Source organism: Sciurus vulgaris (genome assembly GCF_902686455.1).
Source record: "Sciurus vulgaris genome assembly, chromosome: 14".
Taxonomy (NCBI): domain Eukaryota; kingdom Metazoa; phylum Chordata; class Mammalia; order Rodentia; family Sciuridae; genus Sciurus; species Sciurus vulgaris.
The window spans coordinates 26,244,729-26,269,418 of NC_136475.1; the positions used below are offsets into that span (position 1 = coordinate 26,244,729).

General features: G+C 41.4%; 1 protein-coding gene and 1 long non-coding RNA gene across 4 annotated transcripts in view; one reads left to right on the top strand and one right to left on the bottom strand.

Annotated features, from left to right (window-relative positions):
* The window catches only part of LOC306644200, a 47,414-nt gene extending 26,534 nt beyond the window's left edge, over positions 1 to 20,880 (bottom strand). Inside the window, exons 1-3 of one of the 3 annotated variants that reach the window (XR_013759191.1) lie at positions 20,748 to 20,880; positions 19,447 to 19,537; positions 16,778 to 16,913 (exon numbers count right to left, since the gene is read on the bottom strand). This is a non-coding gene — a long non-coding RNA (uncharacterized lncRNA). The other 2 variants (XR_013759192.1, XR_013759193.1) reach the window with 2 other exon arrangements.
* Positions 20,881 to 21,352: 472 nt separating this feature from the next.
* On the top strand, positions 21,353 to 23,030 carry PCBP1 (poly(rC) binding protein 1). Its single transcript, XM_079110870.1, has one exon. It carries the CDS (start codon positions 21,613 to 21,615, stop codon positions 22,681 to 22,683), a length of 1,071 nt encoding a protein of 356 aa, XP_078966996.1. The 5' UTR covers positions 21,353 to 21,612; the 3' UTR covers positions 22,684 to 23,030.
* The last annotated feature ends 1,660 nt before the right edge of the window (positions 23,031 to 24,690 follow it).

Below are 24,690 nucleotides of genomic sequence, written 5' to 3' on the forward strand. Positions count from 1 at the left end.
AACCACTCATCCAACCTTCAAAAGAGAAACTGTTTCACTGGGTGTGGTGGTGTATGCCTGTAATTCCAGTGACTGGAGAGGCTGAGGTAGGAAGATCGTAAGTTCAAGGCCAGTCTGAGCAACTTAGCAAGGCGAGACCCTACTTCAAAAAATAAAAAGTACTGGGGATGTGGTTCAGTAGTTAAGCACCCCTAGGTTCAATCTCTGGTACCAAAAAAAAACCCTTCTACTCTCAGTAAGTAATGTTTCTACTCTCATAATTCCCTCTCAGCATGCAGAAGAGCTCCAGGTTCTAGGAACACACACAGAACACCTCTAAGGGCTAAGGACTAAAACTACTAATGACTCTCTACTTGGTACATCAGAGCCCCAAACACTTCCAAACATGAGGACCCATTCCAGGTCAAAAACTTTGAAATCCACTTCACACCCTTAGATCCTGCCATCTACCCTATCCAGTCTACTACCTCTTACTATGCCTCACTGACAGAATTCCACCCTATAGTCTATATTCTTATGCCCCTCCCCAAAATTCAGAGGGCATTTACAGATTCAGTCTCAACAGAGTCTTGAACTCCTGAGGTTACTGAGGTGAGCTCCTATGTATGGTTCAGTGGACAGAGATGGCCCGAGGAGTGCGCCCCCCTTCATCCTACCTGAAGGGAACTCAGGGACTGCTTTAGGCTTTCATACTGGAAACTTATTTCGGAACTAGTTGAACCTGATAAAGGAAAGCATGGCAGAATCTGGAAGCAGAATGTGAGGTGGGAAAGGTAAAGTAGGATTTGATTTTAAAGTAAATAGCAAATAAAATACAAAGAAAAGAATATGTAATTTCAAACACCTGTATGTAAACCTTAATCCAAAAGCTTTTTTCAGATGAAAAAGGTAAGACTACTAAAAGATGATTTAAGTAATCTACAAGTTCATTTATGACCCAATCCTGAACTGCTTGCCCTGTCCCTGCTTACACTATCCTGATTCTCTAGGTTTCTGACCTAATGATTCAGCTTTCTGTTTCAGCTTTGCTTCTCACCTTGCTTACAATTTTGTTCCACTCTCAGTTATTCTGTCTTCAGCCAATCTCCCTACCTGAGATAATGATCTTCCTACACTGAACTTATGACCCTCCTGCTTCAACCTCCTAAATCACAGGGATTACAGGCATGTGCCATCAGCATCTATCTTAAAAACAAGTATCTCAATAAAAGGAAGCCAGTCCTTCAAATATCAAATAGGAAAGCATTCTAGGTGGACATAACATGCATAAAAGCCCAACAGAAACATCACTAAAGTATTTTTAAGCAGGGGAATGACTCTATGATCATCCTTACATTTTATAAACATTACTACAGGGTGAGAAATGGAATGGAGGTGGGGTAAGATAAAATCAATACTGGAAGCAGATTTGAGAAGGGATTATATAAACTAACATGAAAAAGATAACAAATAACATTCACATAGTACTTGGTAGGTACCAGTCTATTGTGCTAACACTTTATATACATTAATTCATTTGAATTCTCACATACTGCTTTTTAATTAGGAAACCCAGGTACAGGGTAGTAGCAATGCAAAAGGAAAATGACTAAATTCAAGAACCATCAAGGAAGGGAAAAGGAAGGAGACTGAACAAATTATGTTATATGCATGTACAAATCTGGCATAATGAATCCCACTATTATGTATGATTATAATGCACCAATAATAAATAAATAAATAAATAAATAAATAAATAAATAAAAACATTGAGGAGCTGGGTGCAGTGACACATGCTACAATCCCAGCAACTCGGGAGGCTGAGGCAGGAGCATTTCAAGTTTGAGGCCAGCCTGGGCAACTTAGCAAGGCTCTATATTAAAATAAAAAATAAAAACAGGGCTGGTGGGCTGGGGTTGTGGCTCAGTGGTGGAGTGCTTGCCTAGCATGTGTGAGGCATTGGGTTCAATTCTCAGCACCACATATAAATAAGTAAATAAAAAGTAAAAGTCCATCAATAATTAATAAAAATATTTTTTATAGGGCTGGGGATATAGTTCAGCAATAAAGGGCTCTGGGTTCAATTCCTAGTACTAAGAAAAAAAAGAAAAGAAAAAGAAAAGAAAAATATTGAGAATGTAAGGAAGACAAGTCCTAGTGACTGACTGGTCATCAGATGTGGAAAAGAAGGAAGGGCCTCCAGTCACTACTAGGTTTTGGGCTTCAGTCATTACATGCTATTTACAATGTGTACTGGAGAAACAAGTGGGACAAAGTAAGGGACTGTATTTTGCCATGAATACAAGAGATGCCAGTGGAGTTTTCCACGTGAGCAGTTGGATATTCTGGTCTGGAGAAAGATCTGGGCTGGAGATTTGGGGGTCATCCACGTGTAGATGGTAACAATCTGTCAGAGAGGCTGAGATCACTTAGAGTTAAGTACAAGGAAAAGCACAGGGGGGTGGAAAAGGCCTAGCAGCAGAATACCAACATTTAAAATAAGAATCATTTATAACAAAAAACTAGAAATACCTATGTCTTTGAACAGAAGAGTTAAATAAAACAGTATTGCCAGGTGTGGTGACACACACCTGTAATCCCAGCAGCTCAGGAGGCTGAGGCAGGAGGATTGAGAGTTCAAAGCCAGCCTCAGCAACTTGGCAAGGCCCTGTTTCAAAATAAAAAGGGCTGGGGATGTGGCTCAGTGGCTAAGTGTCCCTGGGTTCAATCCCTGGTACCAAAAAAAAGTAGTATCCACTCTATGAAACTCTATACAGTAGCCAAAAAGAATGAGATATATCTATCTTTATATACTAACATGGAATACTGTCAAGGCACATTCTTAAACCAAAGAAGGAAAAACCAGAATGATACATAAAATGTAATAACATTCATGTAAATAAGTCACAAAAAAACACTTCATACAGATGGATATAAACATACAGGAAAAAAATCTGAAAGTTTCATTCTAAAACACTAACATGTTACCACTAAGGACTATAAAAATAATTGAAATGGGGGGAGTAGTAGCCAAAATATTTTCTATAGCTGGCCACAATGAGCAGGGGTCTATAAACCTAGCAACTCAGTAGGCTGAAGCAGGAGGATCTCAAGTAAAAGGCCAACCTCAGCAACTTAGGAGACCCATCTCAAAATAAAAAAATTAAAAGGGCTGGGTTTGACCCAGCTATCCCACTCCTTGGCCTATACCCAAAGGACTTAAAATCAGCATACTACAGAGATGCAGCCACAACAATGTTCATAGCTGCTCAATTCACAATAGCAAGACTGTGGAACCAACCTAGATACCCTTCAATTGACGAATGGATAAAGAAACTGTGGTGTGTGTGTATATATATATACACACATACATACCATGGAATATTACTCAGCCATAAAGTATAATAAAATTATGGCATTTGCAGGCAAATGAATGCAGTTGGAGAATATCAGGCTAAGTGAGATAAGCCAATCTCAAAAAACCAAAGGATGAATGATCTTACTGATAAGCGGATGATGACACATATAGGGGGTGAGAAGGGGGAAAGAATGGAGGAAGGAGGGACTCTATAGAGGGATAAGAAGGGTGGGAGGGATGGGGGGGGGAGAAAAAAAATAACAGAATGAATCAAAAACTATTACCCTAGGTAAATGTATGATTACACGAATGGTATACCTCTACCTCATGTACAGAGAAACAAGATGTATCCCATTTGTTTAAATAAAAATGAATTTAAAAAAAAAAAAAGGGCTGGGGATGTAGCTTAGTGGTAAAGGGTCCCTGGGTTAAATCCCCAGTACCAAAACAAACAAAAATTGTACATATGTTTACAATGTTTTGACCTTTTAAAAACATAATTTGCAAGCCAATCCCAAAAAACCAAAGGCCAAATGTTTTCTCTGATAAGTGCATGCTGATCCACAGTGGGAGGTGGGTAGGGAAGAATGAAGGAACTTTGAATTATGCAGAGGGGAGTGAGGGGAGGGGTGGGGATGGGGAGGATGGTAGAATGAGACATTATTACCCTATGTATGAAAAAAATTTTTTTAATAAAATAAAAATGGGAAAAAAATCATTTGTCATATTCTCTGCAAATTATGCTTTGTGTATATGTGTATGTGTATATATGTTTCTGGTGTTTTTGTTTGCTTATTTTTAAAATGCTGGGGATCAAATCCTGGACCTTTTTGCTTGAACCCAGAGATATTTTACCACTGAGCATTATCTCCAGCCCTTTTTTCTCTTCTACTTTTTGAGACAGGGTCTCGCTAAATTGATTAGGGTCTTACTAAATTGGAGAGGCTAGCCTCAAACATGTAATCCTCCCACCTCAGCCTCCCAAGCAACTGGGATTACAGGTATGCACCACTGCAACTGACTAAACCCAGGGACTCTTGAGTGCTAGGCAAGAACTCCATTTACCACTCAGTCACGCCCCCAACCCCAAATAGCAATTACTCTTTTTTTCTCTAAGTTAATTTTTTTTTTTCTAAAACAGAATGGGCAGAAGAGGAAGCCTATTAAAGATATCCTCTGTTTCAGATACTAAATTTTTCTGTCCCTCCCACACTCCACTAGTCTTGATGTTCACATCTTTTAGCTTCCCATCTGCCCAAATCTGAAAATGTTAACACCAAGCTCCCTAATTCCATACTCTATCTGAATCATTGGCCCCAGGTCAGCCCTGGCCACCAATCCCCCAAGTAGCGCCACAGGCCCAGAAGGGGAGGTCAGACACCAAAGTCAAACACAGGAGAAAGGACTGTAGATGTTAGCTTCAAGAACAAGGATCAGAGTGGGTTTGGTGGCATGCCTGTAATCCCAGTAGCTCAAGAGACTAAGGCAGGAAGATCACAAATTCAAAGCCAGCCTCAGCAATTTAGGAAGGCCCTAAGTAACTCTGAGAGACTCTGTCTCTAAATAAAATAATAGAAAGGGTTGGGGGTAGAAATCTTAAAGGGGAAAAGGTGTTTGAAGATCTAAATAAGCAGCTCCCAAGTGCTCAGAAATGGGGCTTGGGACAGTCAGGCAAAAGTTGTAGGGTGAATTAAAGGGTGAGCTAGTTCTATTTGTAAAGATCCCAAAAGAAGTGCTGTAATCTGGTAGAAACCAGGTTTACAGCAAAGGGAGTAAGACAAGCTGCATTTTGTGAAGAGCTAGGTTGGAGGGAAGGGTATCTAAAGGAGTCACTTCACAAAGTAATTCCAGGAAGCACACTATAAAGGCTTACTATAGCTACAGCAGCAGGAGGAGGCTAGTGACTTGAATAAAACGGAGGTGAGTAGATTCTACAAATGAAGAGAGAAGCAGCTGGGATAAAGCCTTTCCTTCTTAAGCAAACCAAAGGCAGAGAGATCACAGGTAGCTCTCTGGTGACAGTGCTCTTAACTTTCAACTTTCCGTGGATAAAACACAACATACTTCCTCATGTTTTCCTGGTCACCCAAAGAAATGACACTGCCCAGGTCTTACACAATAGCTGATTCATCATCAATTAGTCTCTATCACAGTTGCTGAGCCTCACAGCTCACACAGACACATACAGATAGCCCTGGAAAATAAAACAACCTGGTGTGAGCTGTCAAAGTCCTCTTGGTAGCTGACCTCACCCTAAAGTAGGTTTCATTTCAAAACTGAAAGGTACTGCAGAGCTGGGGAAATCCAAAGATCAACAGAGCCAGGAACAGGTGGTTCCCATCAGAAAAAAGGTCTCAGGATGGAACTCAAAACAGAAACCAGACCAGTGATAAGACATGGTTTATGATGTCTGTCTCCAAGTCAGCCTTCAAATGCCATTTATATGTTTTCCAATATTTACAACAGGGCATGACCACACTTATCCAATACCTGACTACTAAATATCTAGTTCCTTGAGTGTTTAAGCAACCTTCTCATTTTATTCAGTTTTAGAGCTTTGAGGTAGCTTATTATCTGGCATACCAGGGGACCTGTGAACTTTTCAGTCTTCCGAATGGGCCAGGTTTTTCGTTTTTTTGTTGTTGTTGTTGTTGTTTTTTTCCTCCCTTCAATACTGGGGATCAAACTCAGGGCCTCAGGCATGCCAAGCAGGTGCTCTACCACTGATCTACATCCTTGGCTTTGGCCACATTTTAATTGTAATGGGTTTTATTATCTCTTCATTGTTCATCTTCCCATGAACCCTTTCCAAAATTCCTATTTCACTAAAAACTTTTCAAATTATTCATAATGGCCCACTCACTGGAGCAATATTAATACAAAAAAAGTCTAGCTCAAAGAGTCGAGTTACTTGCTTGAGGTTTATTCATAACTAGCTACATGATTTTTGGCAAGACACTTCACCTTTCTAGGTTTGGTTTCAGTTTCTTAACAGCTGCTCTCATGTAAGTTAAGAGTAGAATAATAGTTACCAGAGGCTGGGGAGAGGGGGGAGGAGTGAGGGATGGGAGAGGTTGATCAAAATAAGGAGACTAGAAACAGAAGAAAAGCAATACAATATCCTTGAACTGAGAAAAGTCTTAATGCTAATCAAGTGCCCAGCAGGGTCGCTTTAAAAAGACACATACCTTAGCATATTATGGTGAAATACTAAGCAAAAACAAAAAAAATCACAAACTTCCAGAAACAACAGGTTATTGTTTACAAAGGAAAAAGACTCCTACTGCACTGAACTTCTCATCTGTATCACTAGAAACTTAGGATAGTGAAAAGGTGCTTACAGACTTTTAGAGACTAGGACTAGAATTTGAAGAATCCTGAACCCAGCTAGGCCCAGGGGCACACTCCTGTAATCCCAGCTACTCAAGAGGCTGAGGTGGGAAGATCACAGTTTAAGGCCAGCCCAAGAAATGTGGAAAGACCCTATCTCAAAAAATAAATAAAGGGGTGGGGATGTTGCTCAATGGTAAAGCACACCTGGCTGGTGTCAGGGAGAATCCTAAACCCAATCAAGACATCGTTCATGCATACATTAAGGTTACACAAAATTGAACAAAGAAGACATTGCACTGCCATATTTATTGCAGTACTATTCACAATACCCAAGAAATGTAGACAACCTAAGTGTCCATCAACTGATAAATGAATAAAGAAAATGTAGAATATATGCAAAATGGACCACTATTCAGGAATAAAAAAGAGTGAAATCTTTTTTTTTTTTTTTTTGCGGTGCTGGGGATCAAACCCAGAGCCTTGTGCTTGCCTAAGCATTCTACCGACTGAGCTATCTCCTCAGCCCCTTTCTTCTTTTTTTTTTGGTACCAGGGATTGAACCCAGGGACTCTTAACCACTGAGCCACATCTCCAGCCCTTTTTATTTTTTATTTTGAGACAGAGTCTCTCTAGGTTGCTAAGGCTGGCTTTGAACTTGTGATCCTTCTGCCTCAGCCTCCCAGGTCACTGGGATTACAGGCATGAGCCACTGTGCCTGGCAAGAATGGAATCTTTTAAAAAATCCTGTCATTTGCAGCATCATGTATGGAACTGATGATCATTATGTTAAGTAAAATAACCCAGGAACAGAAAGATAAGCACGGCATGATCTCCCTTATATGTGGAATATAAAAATAGCTGATCTCAGACTGGGGTTGTAACTCAGTGGTTGAGTGCTTACCTAGCACATGTGAGGCCCTGGGTTTGATTCTCAACACCACATAAAAATAAATAAATAAAATAAAGGTATTGTGTCCATCTACAATTTAAAAAAATAAAAATAAAAACAGCTGCTCTCATGTAAGTTAAGGGTAGAATAATAGTTACCAGAGGCTGGGGAAAGGTGGGAGCAGTGAGGGATGGGAGAGGTTGATCAATGACTATTAAGTTATAGGTAGATAGGAGTAAGAAGTTCTAGCGTGCTGCTGAGTGGTGGTGCACGCCTATAATCCCAGCAAAATGGGAGGGTAAGGCAAGAAAATTGCAAAATTGAGGACAGCTTTGGCAATTTAGCAAGACAGTATCTCAAAATAAAAAATAAAAAGGACTGGGGATGTAGTTTAGAGGTAAAGCACCCCTGGGTTTAATTCCCAGTACAAAAAAAAAAAAAGTAATATTTCGGCTGTGCTCTTGCACAGAAGGATGACTACGGATACAATAATGTACTTATAGACTTCAAACAGCAAGAAGAAAGAATTTTGAATGTTTTTTCCATAAAGAAATAAATGTTTGAGCTGGGCATCATGGCATGTGCCTGTAATCCCAGCAACTTGGGAGGCTGACGCAGGAGGACTGCAATTTCAAGGTCAGTCTCAGCAACTTAATGAGGCCCTCGGCCACTTAGTGAGACCCTGTCCCAATATAAAAAATAAAAAGGACTGGGAATCTAGCTCAATGGTAAAATACCCCTGGATTTAATCCCCAGTACCAAAAAAAGAAAAAAGGAAAAAAGAAAAAGAAATGTATGAGGGAACAGATATATTTAACCTGATTTAAATATGATTACACAATTTACACAAGTAGTGCAACATCATGCAGTATACCATAAATATGTACAACTTTATGTTTTTGTGTCAGAAAACAAAATTAATTTAAATGTTTTAAAAATGGACATATAAATACTGTTCATGGAAGGGAGATCAGCAGAGCACAGGAAAAAGACCAGGGAAAGGAAGAGGGGAAAAAAAGGAAAATACTGGGGAAATTATATAGTTATATTGTGTGCATGTATGAATATGTAATAACAAATCTCACCACTATGTACAACTATAATACACCAATAAAAAAATATGGAAAAAGAAAAAATTTAAGAATTAAAAAAACACATATTTAAAGGTTGTTCATATCCCTCTTGTATGAAAATTGAAGAAATAGTCCTGCAAGATTATTATTTAAAATTGGAACAAAGCCAAGAAAGACAAAGTATACAAGAAACACATTTCCCCTCTTTGCACCCCCTAAAAAAACTTTTAATAAGATTGGACCAGATGACTTCTGATGGCCTTTCCAATTCCAAACAGAAACCATCCTTACACACAACAGTCCCTGGCAGTCTGGATTTGAGTTGTTCATCACCTAGTGGTCTGATGTAGTAAATGCAGTTCATCGAGTGCCCGGATAAACTTCCAGCCATTTTGTGACTTCTCAAGACAGCAGCCTAAACTTCTAAAAATTATAAAAGTAGGAGACTACAAACTCTCCAAACTTATACACAATTGTAAAGACTCAGCTCATCACACATTCATTCTCCAAGGATGGGGGAAAGGCCCACTTTGTGCCTAAGTTATCACAAGAAGTAAAGTAAAGATTTGTGAAGTTGAATTTACAAAGTAGTGAGGCAGAGATTGCTCTTGTGCATATCAATCAGAATTGAAAGCTACAAGAAAACTGCAAATGCGCCTTCTAAATAGGAAAACTGTCTCCAAAAGTTCACAAGACTGGCATATGGAAGATGAATTATATTTATCCTATATGGTTCAGGGGACTGGCCTAAAATTAATGAGAAGTCCCAATCAGATTTCAATCCAAAACAATAAATAGTTATCTGCCAAAGAGAGCTATTCAACAATTAATATCTTCAAGAAGTGATACACTCCCCCATCAATGGAGATATTCTAAGAGAATCTGGATGATCATCTGTCAGGGGACAATAGAAAGCATTCCTGTAATCAGTTGGCAGACTGGAGACAAGATTGTATTAAATTACTTTAATGGCTCTTTCCAGCTCTGAGAGTCTATCATTTCTAAATAAAACAAAACCAAAATAAACAAAACCCACTAATGAATAACTAAAGTTCTCTTTCTACTTTTTTTTTTTTTTTTTTTTCTCTTTTAGATTCACTCAGGCAGTTAAAACCTAGTGGCTAAAAGCATAGATTTGACTCTACCTTCTACTTGAGTAAAAGTAGACAAATTATTTAACTCTATTTCTTTCCATTTCATTATCTGTAAATTTAGAATAGGCCCTATTCTCACAAGCTTATTATGAAGATTAAATGATAAGTACTTGAAACACTGTCTTATACAGAAAAGTATTCAAAACTAGGGGTAGGGAGGTAAAGACTGAAACCTGCTTGTTTTAATTATCTGTATCCAAGCCTCAACCAAAGCATTCATGGCTATTGCTGACCATAAGTTAAGTTCCTTTGGCAACCAACCTCAAAAGAGCCCAGACTTACCTTCTTTAGTAAGGAGACACATCCCTTACACTGAAATTTGGCATCTTCCTTGCATAAAGCAGTTACCAAGACTTCACAAATACCACTACACAAAATTCAAAAAACTGAAAATGTTATTCTTCATATTTGCTATAATCAATCCTGGAACATCAGAGTTGAAAGGGACCTTAGAGACCATCTAGAGCAATTCCTTTATTTAATAAAGCAAAACAGGCTAAGAAAAGTAAACTCCTGGGGCGGGAGGGGGTGGAGGAAGGAAAGATAGTGGACTGAGACAAACAGTATTACTTTATGTACGTGGTATGATTACACGAATGGTGTGAATCTACATTGTGTACAACCACAGAAATGAAGAATTGTACCCCATTTGTATACAATGAATCAAAATGCAGTCTGTAAAAATAAAAATTTTTAAAAAGGGGTACAGGTGATCAACAAATATATGAAAAAGTACTCATCATTCCTAGATTAGAGAAATGTAAATTAAAACCACCCTAAGATTTCATCTAACTCCAATTACAATGGCTATTACCAAGAACACAAGCAATAATAAGTGTTGGCGTGGATGTGGGGAAAGAGGCACACTCATACATTGCTAGTGGAGCTGCAAATTGGTGCTGCCACTCTAGAAAACAGTACAGAGATTCCTCAGAAAACTTGGAATGGAACCACCATTGGCCCAGCTATCCCACTCCTAGGCCTATACCCAAAACACTTAAAATTACCATACTACAGTGACGCAGCCACATCAATGTTCATAGCAACTCAATTCACAATAGCTAGATTGTGGAACCAACCTCAATGCCCTCAGTTGACGAATAGATAAAGAAACTGTGATACATATACACAATGGAATATTATTCAGCCATAAAAAAGAATGAAATTATGGCATTTGCTGGTAAATGGATGAAGTTGGAAAATATGTTAAGTGAAATACACGAAGCCCAAAAAAACCAAAGGCCGAATGTTTTCTCTGATAAGTGGATGACGATATAAAACTAGGGGAGGTGGTGGCGGGGAAGAGAAGAATGAAGGGACTTTGGATGGTGTAGAGGAAAATGGGGTAGGAAGGGGTGAGGGATGGAAAGATAGAACGAAACAGTATTACCCTATGTATATATACGATTACATGAATGGTATGAAGCTATATTGTGTACAACCACAGAAATGAAAAGTTGTACCCCAATTGTGTACAATGAATCAAAATGCAGTTTGTAAAACTAAAAAAAAATTTAATTAAAAAAAAAGGGGGGGGGGGTCAACTCCTGGACATAATGAGTTGGTAACAGGACCAAGAAAGATCAAAGGCTTCTTTATTCCTAGTCCAGTAGCCAAAATCTTGCCATGTTGGGAAAAGCAAAACTGGTCTTCTATCTCAAACCACATGGCCTATACAGATTGAGCAACCTTTTGAGTTTCAAGTTTTAAATGTTGGATTTTCAAATTAGAGATGCTCAACTGGTAAAAATCTATACAAATATTTCAAAGTAAAAAAAAAAAAAAACTCCAAAGTCTGAAACACTTCTAAGCATTTCGGATACAGGATATTGAATTTATATCCCCTACTTTGCACAGGTCAAAGAAGACTAGAAAGAGCAGAACACAAAGCTTAGGAGCACGAACTCTGGAGCCTGGCCACCTTATCTGAATCCCAACTCTACTACTTATTAACTGTGTGGCTTTAAGCAAGTTTTCTAACCTCTCTTTAACTCTATAAAATAGAGAGTAAAAATGACTGTGTATTTATTTGGTACTGGGAATTGAATCCAGGAAAACTCTATCACTGAGCTACATCCCCAGTCCTTTTATTTTTTATTTTGAGACAGCATCTCGCTAAATTGCTTAAGGCCCCCCTAAATTGTTGAGGCTGGCCTTGAACTTGTGATCCTCCAGAGTTGCTGAGATGATAGGCATGTTCCACCATGCCTGGAAAGAACGACTATTTATAAAGTTATGTTTAAGGATTGAGATAATTCATGTAAAATACATAGCATGAAAGTTGTCAATCTGTACTCTGCTCCTCTTTGTTATCACTTATATTAAGAAGAGAAACAAGCATAACAACAAAAGATCAGACAAATTCCTACTTCTGGTCGGAGAGCAGTGAGACATACGTATTTATTCAGCTCCATTTCCTGGCCCAGGGAATACCCAATTCCGTAAGAGGAGACTACAGCTAACCTATCACTCATTCATTTCTTCGGACTGAGGGAAGAACCAATTCAGAGGATCAAGGCACGTGCGATGATGATAAGATGCTCAAAGTCAGAAAAATTAATGTCAGAACCCTTTATACTCAGCTCAAGTTCAACTAGATGCTTTTCTTGTTCAATCTCTTCCCCTCAACCTACCAAGCATACCTAGCATAACAGTTAAAAAAGCAAAAGCTGCTGGCTACAGTGGTGTACACCTATAATCTAAGCAACCTAGGAGGCTGAGGCAGGAGGATCACAAGTTCAAGGCCAGCCTAGGCAATTAGTGAAACCCTGTCTCAAAATAAAGAGTCTGGGAATGTAGTTCAGTGGTGGAGCACCCCCAGGTTCGATTCCCAGTATTGGGGGAGGGAGGATATATATAAAAAAATACATGTAATTAAGTACATATTTATAACTTTTTTCAAATAAGGCAGAGATCTATAGTATTTACTAAGAAAAATAAAGCCAATCCCTCTTCCTCTTTCCATCCTATTTTTAAAATTTACATATGCATCATTTAATCTTTAAAACAAAGACTGGTGTCACTTGTCATTATCTCCATTTGACAGGTACAGAAACAGGTTCAGAGAGGTTCAAGGCCATATAGTCAGTAAGTACATGGGCAGAGTTACTAGAAAGAACTAAATAATATACAAAATAGGACTGAGGATATGGCTCAGTGGTTGAGTGCATCTAAGTTGAATCCCCAGTACCAAAAAAAAAACCCCACAACATTCTGGGCTAGGGGATTAGCTCAGTGACACATCCCCCAACTCCACCAAAAAAAAAAAGAGAATTATCAGATTAAAAAAATATAAATTATATAACATACAAAAATATATATTTATATATAATATACAAAATTATATTTTAAAATATGTATTTTATGTATTATACATGTAAATATTTTCTATATTACATATAAAAATGTTTTGTATGTAAGTTTTTCCCTCAGATACTGGGGATTAAACCCAGGGGTGTGCTATCTCTGAGGAACATCCCAGGACTGTTTTTCTGTTTTTGTTTTTTGCTACCAGGGATTGAACCGAGAGGTGCTTAACTACTAAGCCATGTCCCCAGCTATTTTCTATATTTTATTTAGAGACAGAGTCTCACTGAACTGCTTTGAACTCACAATCCTCCCTCCTCAGCCACGGGGATCATATGTGAGCACCACCACACCAGCTATATGGTATTTAAAGTCTTGAAAGAAAGAAAGCACCTAGGAAATGAGTGCAGACAGAACAGGGTTACAAGGACTACTCTGAGTGCTCCATCACACTGGAGGCTGAAGAGATGAGAAAGAATCAGAAAGAAAAAAAAAATGTTGAAAAAGAGGAGCCAAGGAGGAAGGCAGAGAGCCAAGAGTGGCACCCTGGAAGTCAAGTGAAGCCAGGGTGCAAAAAGGGTGCAGCAACTGCTACTGAGAGGTAAGAAAGGAGACGGCTGAGAAAGGACCACTGAATCTACATGCTGCTTTCTACATTCTTTCTACCCCATTTCACATATACCTTTTTTTTTCTTGTTTAATCCAGGTAAAATCCCAGCACTGTTCAATGAATACACATAAGGTTTCTGTTTAATGAACCTATGTCCATGTCTCAAAAATACAAAAACAAAAATCAGTGCTCTTAATCTGACAGAAGACTTTACACAGTGAATAAGGTTGAACACACACTTTGTCTAGATGAAGTAACTTTCTCTCTGAAACAAAGTTCCTGACCATGGCTTGCTTTTGTTCTGCCATAAAGTCACAATTATTCTTGAACCCCTCTCCCTTCCCTCTAACTCAAACATCCTAACCATCTGAGCAAGGCCTTAAGTATAAACACACACACACACACACACACACACACACACACACACACAGTCCTTAAAAACAAAGCAAAACACAATCAGATCCTGAAGTTGGATGACAAAGAGATACACTGTACACTGCATCTTTCTTTTTCTTTTTCTGAGCTAGGGTATTGCTATGCTGCCCAGGCTGGCCTTGAACTTCTAGGATCAAGCAATCTTCCTGCCCAACCATACAACTGGCTGGGAGTACAGGCCTGCACTATTGCATTCTGCTGTATCTTCTTTGTTTTACTGAACACTGGATTATCAGTCATTTGCTAATCAAAGGTTGGGCTTCGTTTACATTTTCTCCTTCGAATTCCTAGACAGAAATGCAGTTTCTGATCTGGGGGCGGGTGTGTGTGTGTGTGTGTGTGTGTGTGTGTGTGTGCGCGCGTGTGCGTGCGTGTGTGTGCGCGCGCAATTTCTGATGTCTTTACTTTAAAACAGAAGTATTGCTCCAAAATAAGGCCTTCAACTTTCTCTGCTCTGGCAAACATAGTAGAGTCAGAATAATCCACACTACTGAAGCAGCAGCAGAACAATAATCACTAAAAATTGGACAATGCAAACATCCTTCATAAATGGCTACAACAACTGAATGGATTGTGCTCTCTCTGCCTTTGAACTTTTGTTCCCTCTGCCTGTAATACCCTTTCCTGCCCTCTCCCTCATATTTGGGACTCTGGATATCAACTTTTATCTAGATAGCCTTCTCCAATTGCTTCCAAAGCTAAATTAAGGCCCCTCCTCTCTTCTCCCACTGCATACTTTGCTAACTCATACACTAACACTTAACGCACTGTCCTGTGTTACCTGCCTCTTCATCTAGACCATAAACATTTTCAGGCCAAGGGCAGGATCTCATGCATTTGTTTATCCTTAGCAATCAATAATGGTTTGTTGAACGAATGCATATAATCAAATTTGACCAAGAAAAGTTTCAGTAATTTTTTAATATATTTTCCCTGATAAACCAACTGAATTCAGGCTAATATTAAAGTTACTGGCATCCAATTCTATCCCCAGCTGAGAGCAAATGCAAAGAAATTTACTCTACCTCATAATGGACACAGAAGTTAAAAAAAAAAAAAAAAAAAAAAAAAATGGAAATGCATGCTACCCAAAACCAACTCAAGAGGAATCATCATTTCCACTGGTCTTCTTTGGAGACAGCAGTCTATGCTTCTCAAACCACCAGCTATGCACTGGCACACAGGAAGGGAGCAGGAGTAATAATCTCTAAACTGTTTTCTTCACCTCTCTCCCACCAATACTGTATTTCATTCTTCTCTTTTTACCCATCCTCACATTCTATACTTTGTATTTGCATTCAGTTTTCATTTTTCCCTTTAACTTTCCTCTGTCTTCTCTTCTACATACCTTTTTACAGGCAGAGGTACTACAGGATATCCAAGGGCATTGCTTTGTCTAACGGGGAGAACTCAGACCAAGGATACTGCTGTATCTTTGGGTTACTTCTGCAAACTACACCAATATACTTCTTATATATTTCTCAGGCAACCAAAGAGTGACCTCCTAACCGCAGTGTAGGGGAACTAGCACATGACACCAAATTGTTACAAAGTGGATAAGATAAATTTTTAGGTTGTAGTAGCCTATGATATAATAGAGAAAAGGCCCTTCCAATTTACTATTATTTTAAATAAAAGACAGCTCTGAAGGGGAATTTAAAAATGAAGCCATGTTTTTAAAAAACAATGCTGCATGTGTGTAGAGCAAATAGTAAATAGCTATACTATACTTACTGGACCAGGTAGATTAAAGAAAAGAAATGTGGTCTCTGCTCCCAGGGAATTTAGGAGTGTCACTGAGTAATCACTCCCAACCCTTCACAAACTTATAAATGTAAACATTAGAGAACAAAAAGAGAACAGATTATCTTAAACCAAGAGTCAGGAGACTAGTAATTGAAATGGATGTTCTGGGACAGAAAAACAAAGACTGATTTGGTAGGTTTTTTGAATTTAAAGTTATCCCAAGTGTGAAAACATTGTGCCACAACCAGGCACAGTGACACATACCTATAATTCCAGCAATTCAGGAGACCGAGGAGGAGGATTTCAAGTTTGAGGCCAGCCTCAGCAATTGAGTGAGGTCCTAAGCAACTTAGCAAGACCCTGTTTCAAAATAAATAATAGGGGCTGGGGTTGTGGCTCAGTGGTAAAATGCTCGCCTAGTCTGTGTGAGGCACTGGGTTCGATCCTCAGCACCACATAAAAAGAAAAAAAAAAAAAAAAACACAAAATAAATAATAAAAAGGTCTGGAAATGTTGTTCAGTGGTTAAGCACCCCTGGGTTCAAGACCTAGTATGAAAAAAAAAAAATCTATGCCACAGGCATCCGAAGCCAAAGAAAGGAATAATCCACAACTAGGAATCAAGAGATCTAGCTCAGGTCTTAACAAGCTGTATATCTTGGGCAAATCACTTCACTCTTCTCATCCAAAGATGGCTCTTCAGTAAACTGGGCACAAATAACTTTTGGCAAAGTTGTCTGTGATAATATAAAATCACTTTGAAAAGTTTTATGTAACATACCTTCATAACATAAGAGGAAGCAAATACTGTTCCTCTGAATAGAGTATAAATCTTGTGGTTCCAAAGTCTAAGCCTGACTCACCTTCCCAGTCTTGTTAAAACCCCTTAACCAACCTGTGGTCATTTGAGTGAGAGAAGAGTCGTGTGTGAGGTTCCAGGGGTGGGATGCTGACTATTCAATCCGTTGTTCCGTATCTCACTGGCTTCATCCATAAAATGGGTGGTGTGGAATTTGAAAATTAGTGCAGATCTGAGTAAGAGAGTGGAGAATTTGTCAAAATGAGTAAAATATCTGTGCAACCCTACCCAACCACAAAGAGATAATAAAGTCACCAAATACCATCACTGCCTGGATAGAATTTAAAAATGGCTTAGCAATCATTTAATCTTTTCGTTTTACAGTGGGGAAAACTGAGACCCAGATATACAAGTTGTAGAAGTTTCACAGTCAGTCGCAGAACTGGGGCTAGGGCCCAGAGCCTTGGATTCCAAAACCCAGAGCCTTCTTTGCCAGATTACAGCTTCACCCATGGCACCGTGTGGCCTGCAGGGCACATTATCAACAAAAAGACATCACTGTAGGATTTCATCTATAGTAAAACGTGGGCCACTGAAGGTGAGATACAGGATTCTGGGGGGAAGGAGAGAAGTTAAGAGCTGAGAAAATAGGAAAGGGAATACTTCACTGAGGAGGTGTAGTTGAGTCCTAGAGATCCTCAGATAAGACAAAACCAAGGAAATATTTCAGGGAGAAAAAACTTAAAACAGGCAATCTTGGGAAAAAAAATTTTACCTGATGGGTAAAAAAATTCTTTAGGGAAGATAAAAAAGGAAATTTGGAGGACCAGAATGCATTCGAACAGGATACTCCATGATTATATGCAATTTAGTCCTTTTGTCTCCTGAGTTTTTAATATTTTCTAATATTTTTTGTTGTTATTTTTGGAGAAGGCATCCGGATTTGAACCATTACTAGCTTTTTTTTTTTTTTTTTTTGGTATTAGGGATTGAATCCAGGAGTGCTTAACCACTGAGCCACATCCCCAGTCCTTTATTTTTTGAGACAGTGTCTTGCTAAATTGCTTAAGGCCTTAAATTGCTGAGGCTGGTCTTGAATTTGCAATTCTTCTGCCTCAGCCTCCCAAGTCACTGGGATTACAGGCATGTACAACACCACACCCAGCTATTACTAGCATTTTTAATTCCTTAATCTACTGTCTCCCTACAAGTACCTCTGCAAAGACCACATCTATTTTATGGTTAAGTATACTGTCTCTGGACTCAGATTGCCTATTTTCAGATCCATACTTTACTACTTTATGTGAATTTGGACAAACTCCTTCACCTCTCTGTACCTCTGTAAAATGGAAATAGTATCACCACCCATTTCATGAGCTTATCTGAGGATTAAATGTGTATTCCAGTCACAACCTAATGGGTTTTGAATCATTTTAGTTATAACAACCCCCTTTATCTTTGAATATAAAAAAATGAACAAATTTCCAGAGTACACTGCAAGTAGTAATAAGTACTATTTTGCAAAAAATCTGTTATATAAATGCAGACAGTGACACACACCTATAATCCCAGCAGTTAGGATAATTTGAGGCAGGATTCCAAGTTCAAACCCAGCCTCAGCAATTTAGCAAGGTCCTCTGCAATTTAGTGAGACCCTGTCTCAAAATTTAAAAAATTAAAAGGGGATGTGGCTTAATGGTAAAATGCCCTGGATTAAATTCCCAGTACAAAAAAAAAAAAAAAAAAATCTGTTATATGTGTGCGTGTGTGTGTGTGTGTGTGTGTGAGAATGTTTGAATCATGATGTAAAAGTTCATTTTCTTTCTAATAGCTTACTTTTAATAATGTTAATAGCCACTGAGTTAAAGCATAGAATAAGGCTGAGAACAGGGCCTAGTATATAACTAAGCACTTAGTGCCATTTTTGTTACTGTTGCTGGTATGCACCTATCAAAGTGGTTTGCAGAGTAATATAAAAACAATATAAAATCTTTTGGAAAGTTTGATACACATTATTGTAAGTTAAAAGCAAAAAGCCCTTTTCCATCTCTGACAGCCATGCAGTCCTTGTCAAGCATGTATGTGTTGCCTGGACCCATAGCCATGTGTTACACTGAACAGTCCACAGACTATGATTTATCTAACACTATGTCATGCTTTGTCAATATTTGCACAGAAATGGAGGCTTGGTGCCAAAGTGAAATAACTCATTTTTACAGAGATAGGGACTAGGAGTAGTGAAGTGGGAGTGAAGCACAAGTAACTGCAGGAAGCTAGTGAGTCATTCAAAGAATTGTTCACTCCCCCAGAGCCAGGTAGACTCAAATGTGTCACAGACAAGGACAGACTAACAGACACCTGGGCTTTTGAAAAGGACTGAATCACTTCCACCTCTCTCTCCTTATCCAGACGCCTCATAAAACAGCCTTTGAGTCCCTACAGTTGTCACTCACATCAGGAGAAACTGGAAATCCCCAAGGAGAAACAAACAGGCTGACTATACAACAAAGGGTTACCTGAAGTATTCCTTCAAATGTCAGCACATCTACACGTGGGGAGACTGAGGCAGGAGGATCACAAAGCCAGCAACTCAGAGGCTGTAAGCAACCTGGCGAAATCCTATCTTAAAATAAAAAATAAAAAGGTCTAGGGATGTATCAGTGGTTAAAGCACCTTTGGGTTCAATCCCTGGTAGCAAAAATAAATAAATAAATAAATTAAATTCTAAAACCCTGATTTATAGAAAAACTGGAAAACATGCTCACCAGTAAGGAAATCAGAAGGTCTGGATTCCATCCCCGACAATGTAGAACCTTGAATTGATCACCTCATTTCTCTGGGTTTAAGTGTCTTCCTCTGTTAAAAGGAGAGAAAGAGAGATCACTACTTCACTATGGTAAAAAATTAATATAGTATGCAATAAAATGCCTAGCATAAGATCTGTCCCTTCTAGACAAGAAACAAGAATACAAATTCTAATAAGCTGTGCCTCACTGACCATGGAAAAGTCTAGAGTATCCTGGTCTCTTCATAGATGTATTATTTTAAAAGAACCTTACATAAAATCATATTTTGGTCTCCCCAACAGAACCACCTATACTAGGAATATCTTGGAAAGCAATATTTTTCCATCTCATTCCTTAAAGCAATGGTTTCTAAGAGTTTTGGTACAGGGTGAGGGGTGGGAGGTGGGGGTGGGGACTCAAATTTTCCCTTGGTAATGCCCATCCATTATGAAAATCTAAAAGAAGAGATGATCGACATCGTGCCTACATTTTACTATTATTCACATTCTCGTTTGAAATTAAAGGAGGGGGAATTAAACTTCTTCCGCCACGCTTCGGACCAGCCTACAGGAGGAGTCTTAGGACTCGCGTCGCAGGGAAGTCCCCGTGAACAGTAGGAGGCGCGTTCTAGAGCTTTCAGGGCGCCCCCAATTTCTCCTTAGCGACGAATCCAGGCCACGTGTCGCCATTTTGTGTTCAGAAAACATGGCGGCCGGTGGGGGGGGGCGCCCCGTTAGACCGCTTTCACTGAGGGATTAAGTATGGTTTGCACGCCTGACATCCTCGGTTTGGCTTAGCCCATGGAGGAAAGGGAAGGGGCAGAAATCACAACTCATATGCCAGCATCTCGAGCGACATTTCCTAGTGAGAACTCGGCAAAAGAAAGGCCTCCCAAGATGGCGGGCGTCACCAGGGGCCGCCCCGACTGTGGGGCGCGGCGCAGCCGCCGTGAGGGAAGAAGGCCGAAAAGCGAGACCGGAGAGGAGGCCGCGCGGGAAATGCCGCAGAGAACCTCCAATTCTGGTCGGCACCCCTTGAATAAATAAGACCTCCACTAAAGCACATATTGTTTCAAATACAAAACTGCCACGGCAGAAACGACAAAAGAGCTAGAGGTTGAGTTTCTGCGGGTTTCAACCAAAAGAAACCAGCAAGATGCAAACAAAGCATTATGTAAATGGACGCCATTCTTTTCATGGCTGTTACTAGCACTTCGCAAAAACAAAGGTGCAACTGCGTCAGGCGGCGGCAGGGGGTCGGGTTTCGATCTTTCGGCTCACCGGCCACCTCCGTGGGGCCGGGGCAGGGGTGGGGGCTGGCGCGGGGTGCCCGGGACGCCGGGGACGAAAGGGCCCCACGTGCCCGCTCGCGCGCGCACCCGCCCCGCAGGCCGCACCTCGCCGCCCCTCCCCCCCGGAAGACGGCGGCTGCCCCTCCCGTCTCCCCCACACCCTCGCGCATGCGGTCTGGGTACCTCACGCGCACGTTTTAAACCCGCGGCGTCCCGGCTGCCGCCTGCACTGACCGTCGGGGCTGCCCGTGTCGCTCTGCGTACAAACCCCTTTGGTCTATCAGGAAAATGATATGTGTCACCCAAACATAACATTAATATTTTCAGCCACCCGCCGGTACTGTTGGAGTTAATAAAACACGTGTTCACTTCAGAACCCTGCCGGACTCAGACCTTCCGCCCATCGTATGCATTATTTTCACTACTGCGGTGTAGAAAGTGTTTTTTTTAAAGTACCGCGTGAGGGTTGGCGCAATCTCGTGACCTAAAAAAAACGGGTCCTCATTTTTTTCAAGGGGTCCTGCGCAGCAAGCACTTCCGGGGTCAGAGGGTACGCGGGGTTGAAAGCGGGCTTCCCGCCCCGCCCAGACCGCCGAGGCTGCCGCCGGAGTCGCCACCGCCGCGCCCTCGCCCACCCGCCCGCCCGCCGCTCCCGGCCCCGCTCGCCCCCTCCGCCGCCGCCGCCCGCCCCTGCGACGACGCCGCGGCCTCCCGCCCGCTCCCGCTCGCTCCCGCGGCCCTCGCTCGCCTCGCGCCGGCAGTTTTGGGCCTACACCTCCCCTCCCCCCCGCCAGCCACCAAAGACTTGACCACGTAACGAGCCCAACTCCCCCGAACGCCGCCCGCCGCTCGCCATGGATGCCGGTGTGACTGAAAGTGGACTAAATGTGACTCTCACCATTCGGCTTCTTATGCACGGAAAGGAAGTAGGAAGCATCATTGGGAAGAAAGGGGAGTCGGTTAAGAGGATCCGCGAGGAGAGTGGCGCGCGGATCAACATCTCGGAGGGGAATTGTCCGGAGAGAATCATCACTCTGACCGGCCCCACCAATGCCATCTTTAAGGCCTTCGCAATGATCATCGACAAGCTGGAGGAAGATATCAACAGCTCCATGACCAACAGCACGGCGGCCAGCAGGCCCCCGGTCACCCTGCGGCTGGTGGTGCCGGCCACCCAGTGCGGCTCCCTGATTGGGAAAGGCGGCTGTAAGATCAAAGAGATCCGCGAGAGTACCGGGGCCCAGGTCCAGGTGGCGGGGGATATGCTGCCCAACTCCACCGAGCGGGCCATCACTATCGCTGGCGTGCCGCAGTCTGTCACCGAGTGTGTCAAGCAGATCTGCCTGGTCATGCTGGAGACGCTCTCCCAGTCTCCGCAAGGGAGAGTCATGACCATTCCGTACCAGCCCATGCCGGCCAGCTCTCCGGTTATCTGCGCTGGCGGCCAAGATCGGTGCAGCGACGCTGCGGGCTACCCTCACGCCACCCATGACCTGGAGGGACCACCTCTAGATGCCTACTCGATTCAAGGACAACACACCATTTCTCCGCTCGATCTGGCCAAGCTGAACCAGGTGGCAAGACAACAGTCTCACTTTGCCATGATGCACGGCGGGACCGGATTCGCCGGAATTGACTCCAGCTCTCCAGAGGTGAAAGGCTATTGGGCAAGTTTGGATGCATCTACTCAAACTACCCATGAACTCACCATTCCAAATAACTTAATTGGCTGCATAATCGGGCGCCAAGGCGCCAACATCAATGAGATCCGCCAGATGTCCGGGGCCCAGATCAAAATTGCCAATCCAGTGGAAGGCTCGTCTGGTAGGCAGGTTACTATCACTGGCTCTGCTGCCAGTATTAGTCTGGCCCAATATCTAATCAATGCCAGGCTTTCCTCTGAGAAGGGCATGGGGTGCAGCTAGAACAGTGTAGGATCACTCATAACCCCCTTCTGCTGTTTTCCCATGATCCAACTGTGTAATTTCTGGTCAGTGATTCCAGGTTTTAAATAATTTGTAAGTGTTCAGTTTCTACACTTTATCATCCGCTAAGAATTTAAAAATCACATTCTCTGTTCAGCTGTTAATGCTGGAATCCATATTTAGTTTTATAAGCTTTTCCCTGTTTTTAGTTTTGTTTTGGGTTTTTTGGCTCATGGATTTTATTTCTGTTTGTCGATAAGAAATGTAAGAGTGGAATGTTAATAAATTTCAGTTTAGTTCTGTAATGTCAAGAATTTAAGAATTAAAAATGGATTGGTTAAAAAATGCTTCATATTTGAAAAAGCTGGGAATTGCTATCTTAAACTCTTTGTTGGTGCTTTTTTTTCTTCCCGCTTTAGCATTAGGTGTTTGGAGGGCAGAGGGAGAAGGGTGGGCCCGTCCTCGGTATTCTTTCAAGCTCTTCTCACCTTATCGGTAAGATTCCATTCCCCCTGCCTCAACAAAGGAGCTCAGCAGGTTGGGCCTGCTTTGGGCTGTTTACAGAGATGGAGGGGCCCTCCCCAGGAGTGACATCCCTCCAGCCAAGTTCCAGAGAGTGGCCTCTGCCCATTTCTCTGATAGAAAACATAAGGTTTTCTCAGGTGGAAAAAGTGCCCATTCAGTAGGACCTGATGAATGGAGAGCATCCTCTTCATCTAACCAGCCCCCTCTACCCCCACCCCACAGGAAAAACTTGGCCAGGAACAATAAAATATTCCGAGGTGGGAGGAGCCTGGGGTGGAGAAGGGATGGGGGTGGGGCAAGGGTGGGAGGAGGGCAACAGCTGCGAGGTGGCGGTGGGGAGAGGGGTCTTGATTGGACAGCTGGGGAGGGGGGCAGGAAGGAGCAGCTATGCAGACAGTATGCACCTGTGGCAATCCTGTCTGAGGATGTTGTTACACCTGTCAAGTGAGGTATCCAGAAACAAAAGAGGCCCAGTTCCCAATTTTTCAGCTATGTGCAATGTTCAGAGAATCACTACACCAGGAAATAATCCTGCCTAAATGAGGCAGTCCTTACTGGCAGGAATTTAGACTGACCCATTGATCACAGCCTAAGGATGACCAGGGTGTTAATACAAATTCCTGGATCCTGCCCCAAATGAACCAGAGAGCTGCATTTTTTAACACCCCAAAAGTGTCTGAGTTGAGTATCACTTTCTCTTCGCTGGATGAGGGAAGTTCTGTGAAGGTCTAGCTGAACCACGTCCACATCAGCTAATGGGGCTAGGATGAACCTGATGAAAGAAGAAAAATTCTCAACAAGGCAATGGCAAAGCTAAAAATAAGACAATTAGGTACCAAAGTAGGTAATGCAAGCCTCAGGCACTACATGAGATCACTACTAGCAAAGAGAAATTCCTGTGAAAGGGAAGTATTACCCATAATAGATATTTGTTGAAGCTTCTCTACAGGACAACTTCCTGAGGTACAGCCCTGGTTTTGAGAGTCCCTAGAGGTAAGATTGCCATATACTTCACATCCACTGTGGAGGTCAGGCAGGCAGTTGCCGAAAAGGAGCCCAAATTCTGGTGTTAGACCTGTTTTTATACATTCTGCCACTTGCTGGCCTTGGGGCAAATTACTTTACCTTTATAAGATAGTGTTAAAAGTATATACCTCCTAGGCTTGAGAAAATAAAAAATATTATATAAAGCAAGATATTGCTTAGGCTAGGTATGGTGGCACCGACCTGTAATCCCTGTGGTTCAGGAGGCTGAGGCAGAAGTTCAAGTAATAAGGGCCTTCGTAACTCAAGTGAGACCCTGTCTCTAAATAAAGTACAAAGAAAAAGGTCTGGGGATGTGGTTAAGTGCCCCTGAGTCCAATCCGTAGTACCAAAAATATATCATTTAGATCAAGGGGTTACAAAAACCAAAGACCTATTTTTGGGGGCAGGAGTATCTGAGCACAGAAGACAACTAATTGAAAGGTAGGAAACAAAGTA

Coding starts and splice junctions, on each gene's coding strand:
- PCBP1 (XM_079110870.1), top strand. CDS start 21,613: ATGGATGCCGGTGTGACTGAAAGTGGACTAAATGTGACTCTCACCATT.